Raw genomic sequence first — 22,553 nt, 5'->3', positions numbered from 1 at the left:
GTGTCAGTTTCCTCACTGCCTACCCCCTCTGATGCTCCCACAGACATGGCACAGCTGATGAGCCCTGCGATCATGGACACCACACAGTGTTGTCTGTGACCAGTACATGCCCACCCTGCATGATGCTCACACCCACCTCCCCCTGCCTGCAGATGCCAGTGTGCACACACACCCAGCTATGACCCCCTACCCTCCAGACAGTAGCAATTGTCAGGCACTACCAAGTTCAGCAAATAAGACTGTGCAATAGCTTTTACACATCTGCTGGTCACCCCAAAAGATGTGGAAAAGATGCCATTAATTATGTCTTTTGGTCTATTCTAAAATGCCTTTATGCCATCTGGGTTTTACAACATTGCCCAGACCCAGCAGCAGTTCCTCAATAACTTCATGTGTAGTGCCTCAGGTTGCTTTGTGATACTTGCATGATGGTATCATTTACTTGTGCAACTCAGTGAAACACCGTTGCCACCTCCTGTAAGTTTAATATCGCTTTCCTGACCCTGCCCACTATGCAAGAAGACCTGCACACTCGCTGAGTTCCCATGCCCCAAAAACATTTAAGGAACTATAAAAATTCTTCAGGATAGTCGGTTTTTATTGACACTACCTAAAGAAAGCAGTTAGTGTCCAAACACCACTCATTATCACCCTTCAGTATAACTGAACCAAATGTAACACACACATTTCCAGAACAGGCCAAATGACAAATAGCTTTGAACTCACAGAACAAAGTCATTCCAACACTGCGCTATTAACTTAACCTTATTGATCAATCGCCCTCACAGTCACTGTGGACACCATTCAGTCTGCCATTGGCACCGTCCTACAGCAACATGTCAAAGGTGCTTGACCTACAATGGAATTGACAACTGGACCATCTGGATGCACTCTTACCATCCTAGTCAGTATGTCAAAGTAAGCTGGCACATACACACTCCAGTTGTGTCTTTCTCTCTGCTTCACCACAATTTCTTCAATGTCCATCTTGACCTTGTTGGACCCTGCCTTCATCAAACGACCACAGTTATGTACTCACTGTCATCTCTAGATTCACATGGGGCTGAAGGCCATACCATTGCCTGACATCATGGCAGATTCGGTGGCTATGGCTTCCTTGGACATTTGGGTGTCACATTTTCATCTCCCTGCCACATAACAGCAGACTGTAAATGGCATCAGGTCTATTTAAAATGTCAGTTACAACATACAGCACACTTGTTCATCACATGACTAGTTATCACTCTGCCACAAACAGCACAATGGAGAGATTTCACAGAACACTGAAAGCTGCCCTCATATGCCAAAATACAACATGGTCTACCATCATACCTGTAGTTCTCATAAATTTGTGTGGGTCACACAAAGCTGACTTAGGCGAATCACAGAAATAGTTTATGGGTACCGGCTCGTGATTCAAGGGCACACCATCAAGCACCAGTGAGTACCAACCACCAGCTGAGTTCCAGCACTCATTCAACAGCTCCACCACTGCATGGTCCACCTTTGTTCAATACCCCTGTGGTGCCATGGTGAACACTGGTCCCTCCTGTACAAAGACCTACATACATGCATGCATGTTATGCTCCAAGTGGATGTCAATCAGCCACCCCTCCAGCCACAGTATTCCAGTCTGTACTTGGTGCTCAAGAGATAAGAGAAGATTTTTTCTATCTGCCTCCAAGGTAATCCCACCATAGTCTCCATCAACTGTCTAAAGCTGATGTCTACTGTGGTCCTTCCCATCCTGTGCACATCATCCTATGTCAAGATCAAACTGCCATTGGGCATTGTAAGCAATATTCTGGTTGCTCAGCAGCAGACATGTGGGACTCCAATATGGAGACCATGCTGCACCACCTCACCATGGACATCGGCAGAGCTGCCCGCAATGCCTGTCACTACCACGCCTCAGATGCCGGTCCCTCACAGTGCCCTCCTAGCTGAGTTGGGGAATGTTTACAGTAACAACACTTTGGTGCAAGCCCACACACTCACACGACAGCACCTGATCCATCCAACCTCCATGTTGCTACGATAGTCAGTGGCACCAGCACATAACAACATGCAGTATACCAGCTGCACAGGATGCATTGTGCATCACTCACCTCATACAATTTTCCTGGGTGACAGGAGGCCACTGTGACAGATAGGCTACAACTGAGCAGATAACATCTCAACTGGCACACACACATCATTGCAGACCACTTGCAGTGTCAAGCGATAGTATATCTATCACTCATCACATTGTTAATCAGGCATTTTTCCCAAAAAGCCTACAGCAACAGGTATTCTTCTTGGTGGCACTTCCTGTGGGCATGCCTGGCAGCATACGTAATGTGACATTCTTTCTTGAGTTTTGTTAGTGATTGTAAAAATAAGTGAGTCTGGTAATGCATAGCAACATAGGGGCACATAGCATTTGCCTGTGGAGAGCTGGCAGTACATAAACAAAGTGCTCTAGGTGACTTAGTGCATACAGGAAAAGACTCACCAGGTACTAAGGATTATGTGCATGGAGTGTCCAATCATCAAAGTCCACTGAACTGATGGTGCAAATTGCTTTCTAAACCTTGTATCAGTTGGCAAAGAGGTCACACACTAACACATGAGTGCACCCATTCTACTAAGTAGACCCCTCTATGTAAGCACTGGACATTTATGATATTAGACATTTACAGACTAAGAATAATTAATAATCGAGTGATTTGATAGACTCTGTCCACCAAAAAAATATTGTTTTATGAACAGTATTCAGTAATTTGCGTGTTAATGTCAATTACTTACATTGCCCTGGAAACAGAGAGATCAGTTACAATATGCATGGTGAGCAATGACTGTCTGACACATGAGTGTTGATATCAGAACTTATTGGATTTTCAAGTTACATATCACTCCCTATATGGTGTCAAACAGTTTCTTATTCAAAATTAGATGCAGATTATTATTTTCAGTGCCACTGACAAAAATATATTGTATCTTGTCAATGAGATTTTTTCTTCCAGCTGAATCAATGTTTTGTCTCGTGATACATAGCAAGATGATACTTGTCGCGTATGTCCTGGCCCATTCTGTTCCGTCCATTCCTAAGTAAAATTTATTTGGAGCATTATAGTTGATGGGCCACACAATACTTCCCACAGGCTCACTAGTGTCACCAAACACTAAGGTAGGCTCTGGACATAGCACACTGTGTGCTTTATCATTTGGATTGGAAACCAGAAATATAGTATAAGGATATATATAAATGATTAATCCTTGGCACATAAATTACCAATTTAGTGTCTGCTTCTCCCTCCCCCTTTCTCTCTCTCTCTCTCTCTCTCTCTCTCTCTCTCTTTTTCTTCTAACTCTGTCTCCACTACTGTTTATACCATCACACAGTTTCCTCATATGTAATTACAGTGCACACTTTCAATTTGTTTAATAGTAACCTTATCAATAAGTAAGATAGCATCTGCTGTATTTATTAAAAAGATTTTCAAGCTTGTAAAGAAATATTCACTTAGTTTCCTATTGTTATATTTTTGACAATTACGTAACTGCATTAATATTTTCCAGGTGAACCATGTAAACCATCCATGTTGTTTCTCTTATACTCCTGCAGCAAATTCATATCCTGCAATTCTTGGTGACATGTTATCCAGTTCCATAGCATGCCATAATTTTTCATGGGTATGTCCAGTATTATTAGAACACCTACAATTCCTGTAAATATGAGACTTGTTCTAGATTTCCAGTATAGCATAGGTTCTGGCTTGTTTTACAATTACATGCTGGTTGCCTTTCTATTTAATTTCTGTAGCTGATTAAGTGATTATTTAACTAACATATTCCACAGACCTGATTTACATTGATGTCTTACATGTTCCAGTTTTCAAGTCCAGCCGCCACTGAATTGGAGATGGTAGCTTTGGACTGGTATGGTGAGTTTTTATAAATAAAGGTAACTGAGTTACTGCTGTAGTTCAGTATCTGATTGGGAAGCTCAGTGTACTTTCATTTGCAGCTAAAGCAATAAATCTACCAAAAACATTCTTTCATTCATTTACAAGAAGCAAAGGTGGAGGATGTATTCAGGTTAGTTTACAGCTTTCATTAAATTCCCATTTTTAATGTATACCAGTCCATCTATCCTCACAATACGTTTCAGAAGATTTAATAATATGATAGCCAACATTTCTGTCATTTATCTAAAAACTTATAAAATTTTACTTATGATTATCTTCCATAAACAATATGTACACACTAATAGTAAATTTATATGTACAGTGTGAGTCAATGAAATATGAGATTAAGCTGGATGTTGCATCATTAAATAATTACAGAAAGACAATGATTTTCAAGCCAACATTAATTGAATTTTTTCACTTTACCAGATGTGTCTCCTATTACCTGGAAGGCATAGCCTTGAGACACACTGTTGCTTTCTTCACAGCTTCTACAGTATATATACCTTCCATAAGGCTCTGATTTGAGACAAAGAATTTGAAAAACAAATAAGTTAGAATGATGGGGCCCCATGTAGTTTGCATTTAATGTACAATATCACAGGGGACACTGTTGTCAACATGATATATATGTGTACCTTCTTAAGGCTTTACAAACTTCCAAATATAATGCAATTTTGTGGCTTTAGAAAATACACAAATATTGTGAATACATTATCTTTATTGCATAGAAATATCATAGACATAACATCTTGAGGTGTTGGGAAAGTCTGAAGAATTATATTATGGACATAATCTCTGTGTGGTGTATCATGCTTCACCTAACTTTCCTGAGGTTCCCTGTAAGAGAGTTCCTTCTGACATTCTTTTCTTCAGACAATTTCTTAGCAAATGTGAAAATAAAGAGAGGCAAAACATATAGAAGATGATTACAGTGATTATATTTCTCACAAAATTCTGTTGTCAGACAAGATATGTAAAAAAAAAAAAAATTATATTGAACTAGAAAAATTAGAATGAACTCCGTATGAGATCCACTTTTTTGGTCCAAAATCATGTAGCACTGTTGGCAATGTGATGATTTGCATACATAATATGTAGGAATAAAACAGATGAACTTGTGATTGTTCAGCTATGATTTTCAGCATATGATCTCTTTGTTGTCAGTCTTTCAGCTGGCTAACAGTTCTCCATCTAGATATATTAGAACCTAACTTCTCCATTCCTGCATAATTAGAGACATCTACATTTTGTATAGTTTCCTTTAAAAATGCTAGTTACAGCCTTTCTTAGGTTATCTTCACTAAAAAAAACAGCTGAGCCATTCTAAGATAAAGATTATTGTGCCGAAAGTATCTTACTAAACCCCATATTATTCAGGACAGTTGTACTATTACGATTTCACTGTCTGTATGGGATATTCAAAACAAGATCTAAATAAGGACAATGAGTTTCTTTATGTCTGGAAAGAAACCAAAGCTTCATAACAAGCAAATGAAAAAGCACCAGCAAAATGATTGCCTCTGTAATACTAAACATGGTAAAGATGACAGATAACTTAAGCTCATATTCAATGGTTGCAGTGACCAGAATAAAAATTTCTGTGTGGTTATGAATATTTCTTACTGGGTTACCCATGATGGACCATATAATATAAAAGAAGATCAACTGACTTTTCCTGTGGTTTGACTTTTCCTGTGATCAGACAGTCATACATCCACCCGATCATGCTTTCAGGCAAGTTGAGAAGGATTTGTGAAAGAGAGGCACAGTCATACTTCTGGAGAGTATCTGACCATGTTTAAGGGCCGTGGAACAGTAAGAAAATGAGTGGAAGACGTGTAATTTATGACTGGAGTCATGTTAAAGAAGAAACTATTAAACCACGAGGAACTTGACTTTTTGGTTTCAATCCTTCAAAATGCATTTTCATCAAAAGGTCAAAAACTGGAAACATGTCAGTGAGATGTGAACCAAACTATAGAACTGGGTGTGGCCAATATGAAAAAGTGTGCAAAAGGGGGTATGAACAAAATACCAATAATTCTTGAAGTTAGAATCAAGAAAGAGAAACTGAAAGATATACATAATTTGCTTACTAAGCATTTTGGTGAAGATTAGGAACAGGTTGGCTGTTTGGTTTTGGTGCAACTAATAGTGCAGCTGGATGGATGAAAATTATTCTAACAACTTTGTTGTACTTGTGGGAGGCACAAACGATGTCTACAAAAATGAAACAGTGAGTGCAATGTGCGGTCTTAAACAGTGTCTGAGGAACCTCACTCACACTAATGTAATACTGGTCAATATTCTGCATCACTATGATCTTGTAAGATGGTCATGTGTTAACAGGGAAATAAAAAGTGCCCACAACCAGTTTGCAAAAATCTGCAAACATTTTAAAAATGTGAAATGAGTTGATATAAGCAGTATTGCACATAGATTCCACACACAACACGGACTTCACCTGAATGGCTTGGGGAAAGAATATCTGGAAAACCTGATAATCAAGGTAATAAAAAAAACCACCAAAATAAATTCAAAACCAAAATGGTAATTGCAGCGACATCGCCTGACTCCATAACGAAAACACTTCAAAAAATGGTAAAAGCATTAGAACCATCATCAGCACCAGCAAAACATATAAAGAAACACAAAATTTTAGCAGGAAGAACAGTGGACAGCTATTTCAATGACAAAAGAACTACAGTTCTTGATCATCCAAATATTATTTTAGACGAAAACAAGAGAAACGAGAAGACTCTAAGTTCACTAGACAAGACAGCAGTAGTGGCTGAACCAACATTTGAAGTGTCAGAAACAGCATCACCATTGACAACAACAAATAGAAGACTGTTGGAGAGAAGATATGCTGAGCCTCCTTCTCATCTCAACGATTTTTGATGTGTGGGCCTGAAGAAAAAGAAGGCACAACAGTAGGTAGTGTCAAGTGTCTCCTCCCTCCTGTCTCAAGACAGATTACAGTGGATTCTCAGTCAGGCAACAGCACCAATAGAATGAAAAAGAAAAAGGAAGGCATCTCTTTGTTTCATCAAAATATAAGGGGCCTCTTAAATGAAACATATCAACTTCTTATTAACATTAATGAAAAGGACAGTATAAATAATGCTCAGATTTTGTGCTTCACTGAGTACCATGTTACTAATAAATGTGTCTTGCCATCTATAGTAAGTTATAGTTTAGTAACATACTACTGTAGGGAAAGTAAAGACAAAGGTGGAGTAGCAATTTATGTTAAGGATAGTGTAGCATACAGAGCTATAGATATTAAAAAATATTGTGTAAAACAACAATTTGAGGCATGTGTCACAAAAATAATAACTAAATTCTACACAATAATAGTGTTGGCTGTCTACAGGGCTCCTTCAGGTGACATAAAATCTTTTCTGCATTCAATGGAACTCCTTCTGTCAGGGCTCCTTTTGAAAGCAAAGGACATTGTAGTTTAAGGTGATTTCAGTATAAACTTTATGACAGAAAATAAGAATAAATTTGACTTTGAGATTGCGATGACCTTACATAATTTGATATCAGTAATAAACTTCCAACAAAAATTATATCCAAGTGCCAAACGATGATAGCCAACATTTTTTTAGATGTAAGTAGACATCAGAATTATACTGTCAGGCAGGTTATAAGTGGGCTTTCAGATCATGATGGACAAATTCTCATTCTACATTATGTTAATGTGTTCAAAAAAGAATTTTCTCAATGGAAATTCATAAGAGTAATGAATGAAGAGGCAAAAGAAACTTTCAACCATATCCTGCAGCAAATGGATTGGTCTTTAGTACATAACCATGATAATGTTGATACTAAATTAAACTGTTTAATAATGAATTCTGTGCTCTTTTTGAAGAAATATTTCCCAAGAAATGGGTCAGAAACAGTGCTTCCAATTCTGTAAGTAAGCCTTGGATTACAAAAGGTATAAAACAGTCATGTAAAACCAAAAGGGAAACTTATGCTGCAATAAGATTCAGTAAAGATGTAGAGAAATGGGAACACTATAGACTATACTCTAAAATTTTAAAGAAACTAATAAAATAAAAACAATTTCGAGCGTTGTAAAAAAAGAAACAGGAAGAGATACAACAAGCAAAGAAGATCTAAATAAAATCAGGTATGAAGGTACCCTAGTAGATACCCCAAAATGGTGGCTGAGATTTTTAGTAAACACTTCCTGTCAGTACCTCAACAGATTGGTTGCAAGCCCTATGTTGATGAAGCTGTAACTCTTTGTCAAACACTATATTCAAACACAATTTCGGTAATGCACCTTAAAGCTGTCACTGTAGAAGAAATTCAAAAATTCATCATCTGCCCAAAAAGAAAGAACTCTGCAGGGGTTGATAATATATCTAGTAATGTATTGAAATATTCTTGTGTGTGGATAAGGGACATTTTCTGTCATATTTTCAATGCTTCCATTCAGAAAGGTGTCGTTCCCAGTAGACTTAAGTATGCCATTGTGAAGTCCCTGTACAAAAAGGGTGATAAAGCTGAACTAACTAACTATCAACCTATCTCATTGCTGACAGCTTTCTCAAAAATTTTTAGAAAAGCTAATACATGTAAGACTTGCTGATCACCTCATGTAGAATGGACTTCTCAGCAAGAGCCAATTTGGCTTCAAAAGGGCCGTTCAACAGAAGACGCAATCTATGCACTTGCAAATGAAATCCTAGAAACCCTTAATGAAAAAATGCTAGCACTTGGTATCTTTTGCAATTTATCCAAAGCATTTGACTGTGTTGATCATCAGATTCTCTTGCAAAAAGCAAAATTAGTAGGAATAAGTGGTGTTGCAGGCAATTGGCTTCAGTCATACCTCCAAGACAGAAAACAAAAAGTTGTCTTGAATAGCTCGGGTGGAGTATGTGGCATTTCCTCAGATTCTGATTGGAGTTCCACTACATGTGGAGTGCCTCAGGGCTCAATTCTTGGGCCACTATTATTCCTGATTTTTATAATTGATCTACCATCATGTACAAGCCTGCCGCGTATATTTACATTATTTGCTGATGATACCACAATTTTTATGAGCAGTAGAACAGAAAATAATCTTGAAGAACTCATTAATTACATACTCTTAGATGTGGTTAATTGGTTCAAGGTGAATGGTCTCTTATTAAATTCCAGTAAGACCAACTTTATTCAGTTCTGTACAAAAATAGAAAAGGAGAGAGAGATAAGTGTGACATGTGGTAATCAACCAATAGAAAGAATGGAAACAACAAAATTTCTTGGAGTGCACATTGACAAGAAAATGAACTGGTCTTTACATATTATACTTAGCTCTGCTACCTATGCTTCAATGGTTGTCACTACATATGTTGAACCTAACACTGCAATAGCGGCATACTATAGCTGTTTACAGTCTCTCATTGAATACAGCATCATTTTTTGGGGCAACCAGCCATTAGCAAGGAAAGCATTCATTGCACAGAAGCGAGCTTTAAGAATTATATGTGGATTGCACCCAAGAGACTCACTTAGAAATAGCTTTCGAAAACTTAAAATATGCAAAACTAAATGCCAATATATTTTTTCTTTCATGTGTTTTGCTTGTAAAAATATAGAGATATTTCAACCAAATGGTAATTATCATGAGTATAACACACGGAGGAAGAATGACATACACAGCCAGCATAGAAATTTGAGCTTGGTGCAAAAGGGTGTCCACTACATGGGAACAACACTCTTCAATGCTCTTCCTCCTGAAATAAAGACAGAGATTCATAACAAGAGTAAGTTTAAGAAAGCACTAAAAATTTTTCTGCTACAAAAAGCTTTTTACAGTCTAAATGAATTTTTAACAAAATAAATTGTAAAGTTTAATATGATATAAAACAAGTTGATGTAATGCCACTAAGAATGTTATTTAACTTGAGCTCTGTATCTGTGTGTGCTCTGTATATATTTTCTCTGGTGCTTTAATAATTCTAAGAAAATATATATTTCCTTTTTTCTGTATTACTGCTCAAAAATTTAATGTATAAGTTTTTATATAATTATGTGCTTGTATTTGTAAAAAAACCAACTCGTTCCATGTCCTTGTGAACCCAACACAGTCGGCCCTATGGAACACGAAAGAAATCATATCAAATGAAATCATCAAATCAAATCTAAATGAAGCATATAAGGAACCAACAGTTTAAAATATATAAAATCAATTCCTCAATTTTTGTTTAATATCCAGTATTTAGATGTTACCCAACAGGTAGTTTTGGATCAAGTTCTAAAACATATTGTATTTTAATATTGTTACCCACTAGAAGAAATTCAGTTTTGGTCAATTAATAATCTTCCTGAAGAAAAGTGGTGAGCTTTTTTGTTAGTTGTTTAACATAAATCTGTGACAAAAATATTTATCTCCGACAGTGTAAGAAACAGAACGGATTATGTCTACCTGGTGAGTAACAAAAGTTACAACATCAAAAGAGTATTGCCCTATATCTTGATAAAAAAAATCACCCAAACTTTCTAGTGTAGCAGCTTGGGGTTTAGTGATATTAGGTATTGAGCATCAGTCACAGAGAGGAGGAAAGACTATTATTTTGTCAGAGATGGTGGGAGGGAAAATGACACATCATGGGCAGAGGAATGGGCTCTTTCTTGGCTCAGAGGGTGAGGTGTGAGTGAAACATTGGTGGTTTCACTAATGGTCATTTATTGAGACATAAGACCCTTTAAACAAGTAGACTAATACAATGTGTTCTAACTTGCTCAATTTCTCATGGCAGCAGAGTCATAGTGTGCAGATTCCAGTAACAGCTGATGCAGCAACAATTTGTGTTGCAGCAGCACACCAATGGCATATTCTTCCCTCAGTTCTGTGCCCATGACTCTCTGCATTGGCTGTGCAGCCTCTTTCTTGTGAATTCACTTGTTGTGTTACTAACACTGTGGCTGCGGCGTGGTGCAGAGTGCTCTGTCCCAGAACTGAGCCAGCAAGCTTCAGGTTTGGCATCTTCCAGTGGAGTTCATCAAACTCTAGGTTCACAGGCAACCAATTTGGTGAGGCCACAGTCCCTTTGTCCTCACCAGCCACCTGAGTAAGTACCACATATACTTCTTTCTGGTAATATCTGGAATGGTATCTTCCACATTGACCTATTGGCACAGTATTAACATCTTCTTCTGTCGAGCAGCATAGTGGTTAAGCCATAGTAGTGAAATATGACATCCACTGGCTAACCATTGATCTATTTGTCTAGGTGACATTTCTTTGTGTCAACTTTCTCCCCTCAAAATACCTCCTCAAAGGACCCCTCATGCCCATTTGTTGGAGGTATTTATTCAGTGTTTTTGCCAACATTGCGAAGTTTCTAGGGTGGTGACTACCTGTTCGATCATTGATGTATGCTTCTCATGTTGTGCAGAAACATGACCGATGTTGGCACATGTGCCTGTTTTCCTTGGTTGACTGCTGCCACTCCTGAATATTGTGGCTTAAGATGTTAAAGTCTCTAAAATGTTCACTTAACCTATAATAAGTCTTTATGTATTTTTCTGCTTTGAGCAACCATAAATGACACAAAATTATTATATGTAATAATTATATTCCCTATTTTCCTCGCCTGTCTGGAAAAATTCATGATAAATTTTCTCTTATCTCCAACTACAAATCATTAACAAACAAGAAACAAAAACACAGTGGCAACATTAATCTGCCAGGAAAATTGTACATGCATTCCCCAACAGCTTAAGACGCATGAGCATTAGAAAACTTCTGAAAGTAATGTTAGAAATATGGCAGAACGATGATCAATAACAATACAATGATGTAGCAAGCAACAATTGTCTGTACATACATTTTAGCAGTATATGTGTATGCTCAGGATTTTTGTAGCCATTCAACTAGAATTTGATATAGTGATATGTTATTGTTTGTCTTTGGTTTTAGTCTGATACACAGGAAAGCAGTACAAAGAAGGTTCCAGAAATATCTGTGCCCAATATCATAATTCATGTTTTATGTTGCTCTTTCAACTGTACAATATGCTGCATTGTAGCATTGGCACCAGTTTTGCCTTGTACTGTGATAACAACATCTAATGACTGCAGGATGGAGGAATCAAGGAAGTTGTTTAGCTAAGACTAATTTTGAGGAGGCAATAGTTGCATAGGTGCTTCTGGACAGTAAATTAGTGGGTAAGTGAAATTTCACACCTGAGAGAGAACATAACGTGGCTGTAATATGGAAAGTAGTATTGCTGAGTGCATCTTAAATAAACGTGTTTTTATGATAAAAGAAAAATTATTGTGCACTGTATACAACCTATATACCCTTATCAATAAGTTCTACTGAATGACTTATACTTTTTTAAGCTCACGGTATCTAGTCATATGCTGGTAAAGCCTGTTATTTAAAACCCAGAAGTCCCCTTCATATATTTTCTAATTCCCTTTTTTGTACCTGATTCCCTGTTAGTGCATTATTGCTAGAACCTGTAGTAAACAAAGCTTATTTAAATTTGCCTTAGAAAAGTAGATTTTGTATTGCGGATGCAAATTGACTGACCACATTGAAGGTTATATGGGGCTGCATGTTCTGTATGGTGGATCAGCAGTTTTCCATTTCCATGGTCCAGCATGTTTTGGATTAGTTTGTGCTTCCATTGGCAGTATCACACCTGTTACTCCCTTAATAGGTTTCAACCATCTTGCATGAACAGTAGTTATTTTTGTGGGTAACTGTAACTTGACATTAACTGGTGATGTGATTTCAACAACTTTGTAAGAACCCTGATAGTTTGTCACAATTTTTTTCATCTTTCCTTTAGCAATATAAGGAGAGGATAGAAAAACTCATTGTCTAATTTTGAAATCCATGTACTTAATGTGAACATTGGCCAATTGTTCCTGAAATTCTAATTCTCTAGTATTTTCCTTCTGTATCTTTTTCCTCACATCCTTAACCCTCCATTACTAGCACGAAAATTCATGACATGGTTACTCACACAGATGTCAGGTATCATCCAGAAAGCAAGCGGTCTATTTGTATATTTTGAACAGTCTTTATGACTGATTTTATGATTTTTTATTAAATCTCAATCTAATACATTTAATATTAATACACAATGTAATATACTCTAATGTTCAAAATAGTCTGCACAATAATTAAATAAGGTTATTTCAAAATAACAAATTTGCATGTAAGCATTGAGGTGTGTGTAACAATGCAACTACTTATCAAAAGAACATGAAAATGTTTATTTCAAAACAATGACCTAACTAATAAGCATATGCAAACAGTAATTTAGTGACAAAGTGAAAACAAAATTAAAATAAAGAACACAATATTTGACAGCACAGTTTACACATATGTCCTTCAGATGACCTACACATGTCCAGTTGTTGCATGTAGTGCACCAACTACAAGCTGTTTTATTTTGTGCTCTTCCACGTGATCCAGTTGCACTCTATTTGAGTCTTTATTAATTCCCAGCTGATTTTTTCTATAAAATCAATCAATCAATGTTATTTTTAGTAATCCGTGCAAGAACCACATTTCTGTTGCTTCTAAGCTCTTTACAGAAGCTGCTCTAATTGACCAAGTTTCTGATCCATATTGTAGGATGGGGATAACATAGCATTGTCCCACCTTTGTTCTCAGATGGAGTGGAATGTCTGTATATATCAGCACATTTTGTAGCTTTCAGAACATTTCTTTGGTAATCCAACAGTGAATCTTAATTTCCTCATCACAATCAAGTTTCGAGTTTATCACAGATCCTAGATATTTAAATTTGGTTACTTTCTTGATTTTACTATCATTAATGACTAGGTACTGGTTTTGACAATGGGTTCTTTCAATTAACATCCATTTAGTTTCTTTGGCTTTTATTCTGACACCAAAATGCTGACCAGCTTTATCTATTCCTATAAGTGTTTTGTGTAGCTTAGCTGCGGATAGCACAAACAAAGCTATGTCATCAGCATACCATAAGTTCCAGATCTTCACTCCATTTACTTTCATACCAAATAATTCTGAGTCTTGACTGGAACAAAAAATCTTGTCCAGATACAAATTCAACAGTCATGGGGGTAGTATACACCCCTGGCATACTCGTTTCTGTATTTGCACAGACTCTGTTTTTACATTTTTGTTAATTCTGATCTCTGCTCTCTGATTCCATTATAACTGCTGAATGATTCTTATATCGTTATCATCCAGTCCTATTTCTCATAAGATTGTGGTTAGGGGGTCATGCTTAACAGTATCAAATACTTTCTCATAGCATATATGGATTTCCTGCTGATAGTCATAGCATCTTTGCATAAGTATCTTAATATCTTCATGCCAAATAATGCTTCTCGGTTTCCCATTCCCTTCATAAACCAAACTGGGTTTCTCCACAATGCTCCTCACATTTATAATAAATTTGGTTATGTACAATTCTTAGGAAACTTCAGAGTGTGACTCTTCAGCAAGATCAATCGAAATTCTGAGCATGCTTTTGCATTTGCTTTCTTCAGTAATGGGGCAAAGGTTAATTTCAGCTATTCATACTGGATCTGGCATGAGCAGTAAATTTCATTAAATAGGGCTGTCAACTTTTTAGGTCTATGCATTTTAAAATTTCAGTGGGTAAGTTGTTCCCACCAGGGACTTTTCTGTTCTATGTTACTTTCAGCACATATTCTATCACTGATTATAAGATACACGGACAAGATTCTTCTTCATTTTGAGTTACTTTCATGTCTCTTTGTAGTGAAACAGAGTGTTGATGTTGTTGTGGTCTTCAGTCCTGAGACTGGTTTGATACAGCTCTCCATGCTACAATATACTGTGCAAGCTTATTCATCTCCCAGTACCTACTGCAGCCTACATCCTTCTGAATCTGCTTAGTGTATTCATCTCTTGGTCTCCCTCTATGATTTTTACCCTCCACGCTGCCCTCCAATACTAAATTGGTGATCCCTTGATGCCTCAGAACATATCCTACCAACCGATCCCTTCTTCTAGTCAAGTTGTGCTACAAACCTCTCTTCTCCCCAATCCTATTCAATACCTCCTCATTAGTTACGTGATTTATCCATCTAATCTTCAACATTCTTCTGTAGCACCACATTTTGAAAGCTTCTATTCTCTTCTTGTCCAAAACTATTTATCGTCCACGATTCACTTCCATACATGGCTACACTCCATACAAATACTTTCAGAAAAGACTTATTGGCACTTAAATCTATACTTGATGTTAACAAATTTCTCTTCTTCAGAAATGCTTTCCTTGCCATTGCCAGTCTACATTTTATATGCTCTCTACTTCGACCATCATCAGTTATTCTGCTCCCCAAATAGCAAAACTCCTTTACTATTTTAAGTGTCTCATTTCCTAATCTAATTCCCTCAGCATCACCCGACTTAATTCGACTACATTCCATTCTCCTCGTTTTGCTTTTATTGATGTTCATCTTATATTCTCCTTTTAAGACACTATCCATTCCGTTCAACTGCTCTTCCAAGTCCTTTGCTGTCTCTAACAGAATTACGATGTCATCGGCGAACCTCAATGTTTTTATTTCTTCTCCATGGATTTTAATACCTACTCCGAACTTTTCTTTTGTTTCCTTTACTGCTTGCTTAATATACAGATTGAATAACATTGGGAGGAGGCTACAAACCTGTCTCACTCCCTTCCCAATCATTGCTTCCCTTTCATGTCCCTAGACTCATAACTGCCATTTGGTTTCTGTACAAATGATAAATAATGTTTTGCTCCCTGTATTTTACCCCTGCCACCTTCAGAATTTGAAAGAGAGTATTCCAGTCAACAATCTCAAAAGTTTTCTCTAGGTCTACAAATGCTAGAAATGTAGGTTTGCCTTTCCTTAATCTATTTTCTAAGATAAGTCGTAGGGTCAGTATTGCCTCACGTGTTCCAGTATTTCTACAGAATCCAAACTGATCTTCCCCGAGGTCAGCTTCTACTAGTTTTTCCATTCATCTGTAAAGAATTCACGTTATTGTTTTCCAGCTGTGACTTATTAAACTGATAGTTCGGTAATTTTCACATCTGTCAACACCTGCTTTCTTTGGGATTGGAGTTATTATATTCTTCTTGAAGTCTGAGGGTATTTCGCCTGTCTCATACATCTTGCTCACCAGATGGAAGAGTTTTGTCAGGAGTGTTTCTCGCAAAGCCGTCAGTAGTTCTAATGGAATGTTGTCTGCTCCCGGAGCCTTGTATCGAATCAGGTCTTCCAGTGCTCTGTCAAACTCTTCACGCAATATCATATCTCCCATTTCATCTTCATCTACATCCTCTTCCATTTACATAATATTGTCCTCAAGTACATTGCCTTTGTATAGACCCTCTATATACTCCTTCCACCTTTCTGCTTTCCCTCATTTGCTTAGAACTGGGTTTCCATCTGAGCTCTTGATATTCAAACAAGTGGTTCTCTTTTCTTCAAAGGTCTCTTTAATTTTCCTGTGGGCAGTATCTATCTTACCCCTAGTGAGATAACCCTCTACATCCTTACAGTTGTTCTCTAGCTATCCCTGCTTAGCCATATTTCACTTCCTGTTGATCTCATTTTTGAGAAGTTTGTCTTCCTTTTTGCCTGACTAATTTACTGAATTTTTGTATTTTCTCCTTTCATCAATTAAATTCAATATTTCTTCTGTTACCCAAGGATTTCTACTAGCCCTCGTCTTTTTACCTACTTGATCCTCTGCTGCCTTCACTACTTCATCCCTCAAAGCTACCCATTCTTCTTCTACTGCATTTCTTTCCCCCATTCCTGTCAATTTTTCCCTTATGCTCTCCCTGAAACTCTGTACAACCTCTGGTTTAGTCAGTTTATCCAGGTCCCATCTCCTTAAATTCCCAACTTTTTGCAGTTTCTTCAGTTTTAATCTACAGTTCATAACCAATAGAGTGTGGTCAGTGTCCACATCTGCCCCTGGAAATGTCTTACAGTTAAAAACCTGGTTCCCAAATGGCTGTCTTTTCATTACCAAATCTATCTGATGTCTTCTACTATCTCCAGGGTTCTTCCACATATACAACGTTCTTTCATGATTCTTGAACCAAGTGTTAGCTATGATTAAGTTATGCTTTGTTCAAAATTCTACCAGGCGGCTTCCTCTTTCATTTCGGACCACATTCCATATTCACCTACTATGTTTCCCTCTCTCCCTTTTCCTACGACCAAATTCCAGTCACCCATGACTATTAAATTTTCATCTCCCTTCACTAGCTGAATAATTTCTTTTATTTCATCATACATTTCTTCAATTTCTTCGTCATGTGCAGAACTAGTTGGCATATAAACTTGTACTACTGTAGTAGGCGTGGGCTTCGTGTCTGTCTTGGCCACAATAATGCGTTCACTATGCTGTTTGCAGTAACTTACCCGTAGTGCTATTTCTTTATTCATTATTAAACCCACTCCTGCATTACCCCTATTTGACTTTGTATTTATAACCCTATATTCCCCTGACCAAAAGTCTTGTTCCTCCTGCCACCAAACTTCACTAATTCCCACTATATCTAACTTTAACCTATCCATTTCCCTTTTTAAATTTTCTAACATACCTGCCCGATTAAGTGATCTGACGTTCCACGCTCCGATCCGTAGAATGCCTGTTTTCTTTCTCCTTATAAAGATGTCCTCTCGAGTAGTCTCCGCTCGGAGATCCGAATGGGGGACTATTTTACCTCTGTAATATTTTACCCCAGAGCACACTATCATCATTTAATCATACAGTAAAGCTGCATGGCCTCTGGAAAATTTATGGCTGTAGTTTCCCCTTGCTTTCAGCCGTTCACAGTACCAGCACAGCAAGGCTCTTTTGGTTAGTGTTAACAGGCCAGATCAGTCAATCATCCAGACTGTTGCCCCTGCAACTACTGAATAGGCTGCTGCCCATCTTCATAAACCACACATTTGTCTAGCCTCTCATCAGATACCCCTCTGTTGTGGTTGCACCTATGGTATGGCTATCTGTATCGCTGAGGTATGCAAGCCTCCCCACCAACAGCAAGGTCCATGGTTCATGGGGGATGATACGTAATTCTTCCAGTGTTTTGCCATTTTTTCCAATTCAAAAATAATCCGATTATCTTCATCTCTTAAAACAGTTAGATTCAGCTTCTTTAAGTTTCCAATTATAATCTTGATCTTCTTATGGAAACTATATGAGTCATGTAACTTCAGCATTTCTTGCACTATGGTGCATCGTTCCTCATTCCACTTTGCTTTTCTTTCTCATACCATCTTCTTTTTTTTCTTTATGTGTCTGTTAGTATTCCACATTTTTTATGCACTTTCTGTAGTCTACATTCTTCCATTTTGAGTAGAATATCTTCTGTCATCTAGGGCTTAGACTTCTGTTTTTTACATGTACGAATTTTGGCTGTAGCAACTTGGATGGCTGCATTGTGTACCTTTTCCCAGGATTCATTAGCACTTCTTTCCTATGTCTTGTCTATGGGTGGCATGTTGTTTTCCATTTCTTTCGCCGCCTCCTCTCTCAATTTTTGGTTCTTCAGTTTTTCAGTATCAGATCTTACAGCCATGCTGTTTTTTAGCTTTGAGCATTGAAATTTAATCTGTATGGTACCAATAATAGCATTGTGATGTGATCCAATAACTGTGCCTGGATATGCTGCTGCACAGGTCATGCTGTTTTGAAATTGTTTATTGATCAGTAAATAATCAATCTGATTTCTAATTATTCTCCCTTCTGTGTCTTGGGGCAACTTCCAGGTGTACAGTCTTTTGGGATGTAGCTTGTAAAAATTGTTTTTAATTGTGAATTCTTCAGCCATACAGAAACTGATAAGGGCCATACCTCTTTCATTTGTTTCACCAAAACCAAATCCTCCTGCAACTCCATCAATTCTTGCATTTTTAACTTTTGCATTAAACTCTCCCATTATCAAGTTCACGTCCTCCTTCTTCAAGGTTCATCTTATTGAATGGAGATCATTGTAGAAGCTCTCTGTTTCTTCATTGCTCTTGTCTGCTGTTGAGGTATATACTTGAACTACATTTACGTTCTGCTTCAGCCTTCTAAAGTGAACAACAGTTACTCAGTCAGATATTGCAGCCATGCTAATTTCACATTTCATGAACTTTTTCCCAACTATGATTACCACTCCATTTTTCCCACTTGTAGGAGGTCCTGAATAGAACATACTTTTATCTTTTTGACTGACACATCCACTATCTGGTCATCTATGTTCATTGATACTCAGTATATCTATCCTTAATTGTGTCATTTCCCTGAAGAGATTCTCCAACTTTCTTCTAATAGACTTTGTACATTCAGAGTAGCACATGAGAAGGTATTCTTTGTTTTACTTGTATTCTGTCTTTCACGTGCTGCTCCAGGCTCCCCAGAATCCTCTAGCCTCGTTGCACCAGTGGTGGTGGAGTATTTCCATTGTGGGTTACCTCCTGGGCTAGTTTTCCATTTTTGTTTTTCCATCATGTGTTAAAGATGCAGGAGAATGGGTTTACTGGGGAGTGTCCTGGGGAAGGAAAGAGTACTGTGGTTTCTCAATGCCTTCAGTGCTTATGTTGGAAATGAAAGACACGCTCAGACCTTGGTACCTAATACCACTGGGGTCAAAGAAAACAAGAGCTGGTCATGGAAGCCCGACAGCAGGAAAAAAGACAGAAAAGAGCCTGACACAAGTAAGTGGAAGTAATGTCAGAATCAGCTTGGCGCCCCATGGATGCTACTCGCATACTTCTAGATGAAGTCCCCTGCTTCTAATACTGCTGCCTTTCTACTGACAATTTGCATTGGAATGATTCTTCCCCAGTTCATGACTGACTTCAAAGTCCATTTTGGAGAGGCATAGGAACAAATGCATGAAACAACTTGATGGATCTTCTAGCCCAGGTAACCATCTGAGAGCAGCGTGGTTCTTGTGATTATCTTGAATTTATTCCCATACAGATAGCACCTGAAATATTTGATACCATAGATGACACTCAGTAACTCCTTTTCCACTGTTGAGTAATTATTTTCTGCTGTATTTAGCTGTCTGGGCATATAGGCTTCTGGAAGTTCTGCACTGTTAATGTTTTGACACAAAACTTCTCTGATAATATGTCCAGATACATCACAGAACAGGATGAATTCTTTGCTGAAATGTGGAAAGATTAATACGGGACTATTTGTTGATTTGTATTTCAATGTTTCAAATGTTCTGTCACATTCTGTTGTCCAGTGAAACTAAGTACATACCTTATTTTTTTTCAATAACTGCATGAGAGGTTGTGCTATTCCTGCATAGTGTTTCACAAATTTTCTGTATTAATTTGAGAGGCCTAGAATTGCTCTACTTCCTTGGTAGAGTATGGTGTTGGAAAATCTTTAACTGTGGTTATTAGCCATGAATTGGTTTTGATTCTGTGTTCACTGATAACATGACCTAAATATGTTACTTCCTTTAATGTGAAGTGACACTTTTCCAATATTAATTTAGCATCCCCGAGACGTTGAAAAACTTCTTGTAAGTGAATCATGTGCTCTTTGACATGTTTTGAAAATACTGTTACTTCATTGAGGTATATCATGCATTGTCAAGGTTTTAATCCATGTAACACACTACTAGTAATCTTTGGAATGTTGTGGGTTCTTTAATTTGAAAGGCATCCTTAAGAATTGCAAATGACCTGAAGGTGTGGAGAAAGCAGTTTTATGTCTGTCCTCTGGCACAACTTCTGTTTGATGGTGCCAACTCCTCAAGTCAGTTGCCAAGATGGTCAAGGCATCTATGATATTTGGTAATGGATACACTTTCAAAATTGTTTTGCTATTTAAATGCCTGTAAACACAACAGCATCTATAAAGTTTTGCAGTGTCAGCAGGTTTCTTTGGCACAATTATGATGTTTGCACTGTGTGGTTAATACAAATACTCTATTATATCATCCTTTAATTGCTGATCTATGAATTCATCAAGTAACAGTTGTAACTGGTGAGGAACTCTGTATGGTCCCCTATAAACTGGGATGTTATCTGTTGTTGGAACCCTGTTTTGTGTGATGTTCGTTGCTGGTAATCGTCCCTGTGAACTAAACAGATCATGAAACTCATCTAACACTGCTTCTATCATATCCCATTCGTTTCATTTTAAGTGTGATATCTTGTGGCGCAATGCTGTTTTGTAGGTGGCAGGTTTGTTGCTATTGTCTATGCCTTACCAATCAAAATCATCTTCCTCTAAGGCACTGTAACAATTCATGTTGAATGTTACTTAAGCTTCTTCTGCATGGTTGATTGATGAATGAATGTGAAATTTTTCAGGCTTCACAAAATTTATTCACATTAATTGACGTCTGAACTGCACACTCGTCATGTAAACAAAACATGAACAGACTTCACTGATCTCTTTGACTTCCAAAAATAACCTCAAAACTGACTTGCAGCAGCACTGCATCACTTTATACAGAATTTTAATAACAGTTTCCCAAATAAAGCATTCTTAATTTTGTACAATTTTGATGTTACAATTAAAATTTACCAAACGTGAAGAAGCTGATGTTACAGCTGAATAAGGTATAAAGCACATTCCATGACAATCTTTTACAGTAATATCTTTAGTTTTTCATAAGAAAATCATTCTGAACTTTAATTACAATAATGTCTCTTGTATTATTTTATTTACATAAAATTACAGTTTGGATTTGGTTAATAATATTCAATGGTAGTACAGAGATCGTGGTAGTACAGAACTCGTGCTTTATCCGATTACATACATAAAATACTCAAACAAGTCCTCAAATTCTGGAAACTGGAAAACTGTGAGATGTAAAAGATTGGAGAGTTAATTATAAATGTAATTACAAAGAATATTAATTGCAGAGGAAGACATAAAAATATAAAACAAATGAAAATACATCACTTGGTTATAACTTTTAAACTGTTTCTCAAGATAGTGAGGTCTTTGGTTAATAGATTTTTAGATTACCATTTTGTTAATTAGAAATACTGATTTTTCATGCTAACATCTCTGCAGTCTTTAGTTATTTATTGCTAAGGACTTATTACTTCATTTTCTTGATTAGTTACTTAATTTAGTATATGTACATAATTTTATCAATGACAACAATCCACCGATAATTACGACAACACACATCCTTCCAGAACATTCCACATCCCTTCATAATGAATATCAAGTTTTTTTTATCAAATATTGCAGAATGATACATATAAAGACACACATACAAGGCCTTAGGATGCACTGAATTGTCCAATAACTATCCAGATGCATATAAACAAAAGATGGTATCGGACATTTAATATGAGTCATGGGGGAGTCTGTACCATTATAGCACCATTATAGCACTTATGTCTTCTGTCCTAAAACTATATATATAGCACTGGTATGTTCTGTATACCATCAGTTGTTGTGGCACAAACTATACTCCTGTGCACAAACTGATGTGCTGTGTCTAATTCATAATTTTCGTCTAAACGTTTCACTATGCATAGTGTGTTTGTGGGTAAATCAGCATTAATGTCCACCCAAAGTAGCGTTCCTGTACCAAATGGTATTTTATCCTGCGAATCTGCGTACAGGGACATTGCTCTCACTTTCTTCTT

General features: G+C 37.2%; 1 protein-coding gene across 2 annotated transcripts in view; it reads left to right on the top strand.

The window, feature by feature from the left end:
* Positions 1-22,553, top strand: part of LOC126354113 (tyrosine decarboxylase-like) — a 233,506-nt gene that overhangs the window by 66,442 nt on the left and 144,511 nt on the right. For both annotated transcript variants that reach the window (XM_050003507.1, XM_050003506.1), the window contains 3 exons: positions 3,562-3,675; positions 3,875-3,926; positions 4,010-4,080. In XM_050003507.1, coding sequence (XP_049859464.1) covers positions 3,562-3,675; positions 3,875-3,926; positions 4,010-4,080 — 237 coding nt within the window. The remainder of the gene's footprint in view (positions 1-3,561; positions 3,676-3,874; positions 3,927-4,009; positions 4,081-22,553) is intronic.

This window comes from Schistocerca gregaria, chromosome 3 (assembly GCF_023897955.1).
Source record: "Schistocerca gregaria isolate iqSchGreg1 chromosome 3, iqSchGreg1.2, whole genome shotgun sequence".
In the NCBI taxonomy this organism is placed as follows: domain Eukaryota; kingdom Metazoa; phylum Arthropoda; class Insecta; order Orthoptera; family Acrididae; genus Schistocerca; species Schistocerca gregaria.
The sequence above is the reverse complement of the archived record's forward strand: the minus strand, read 5'-3'. Positions and strand labels throughout refer to the sequence as shown.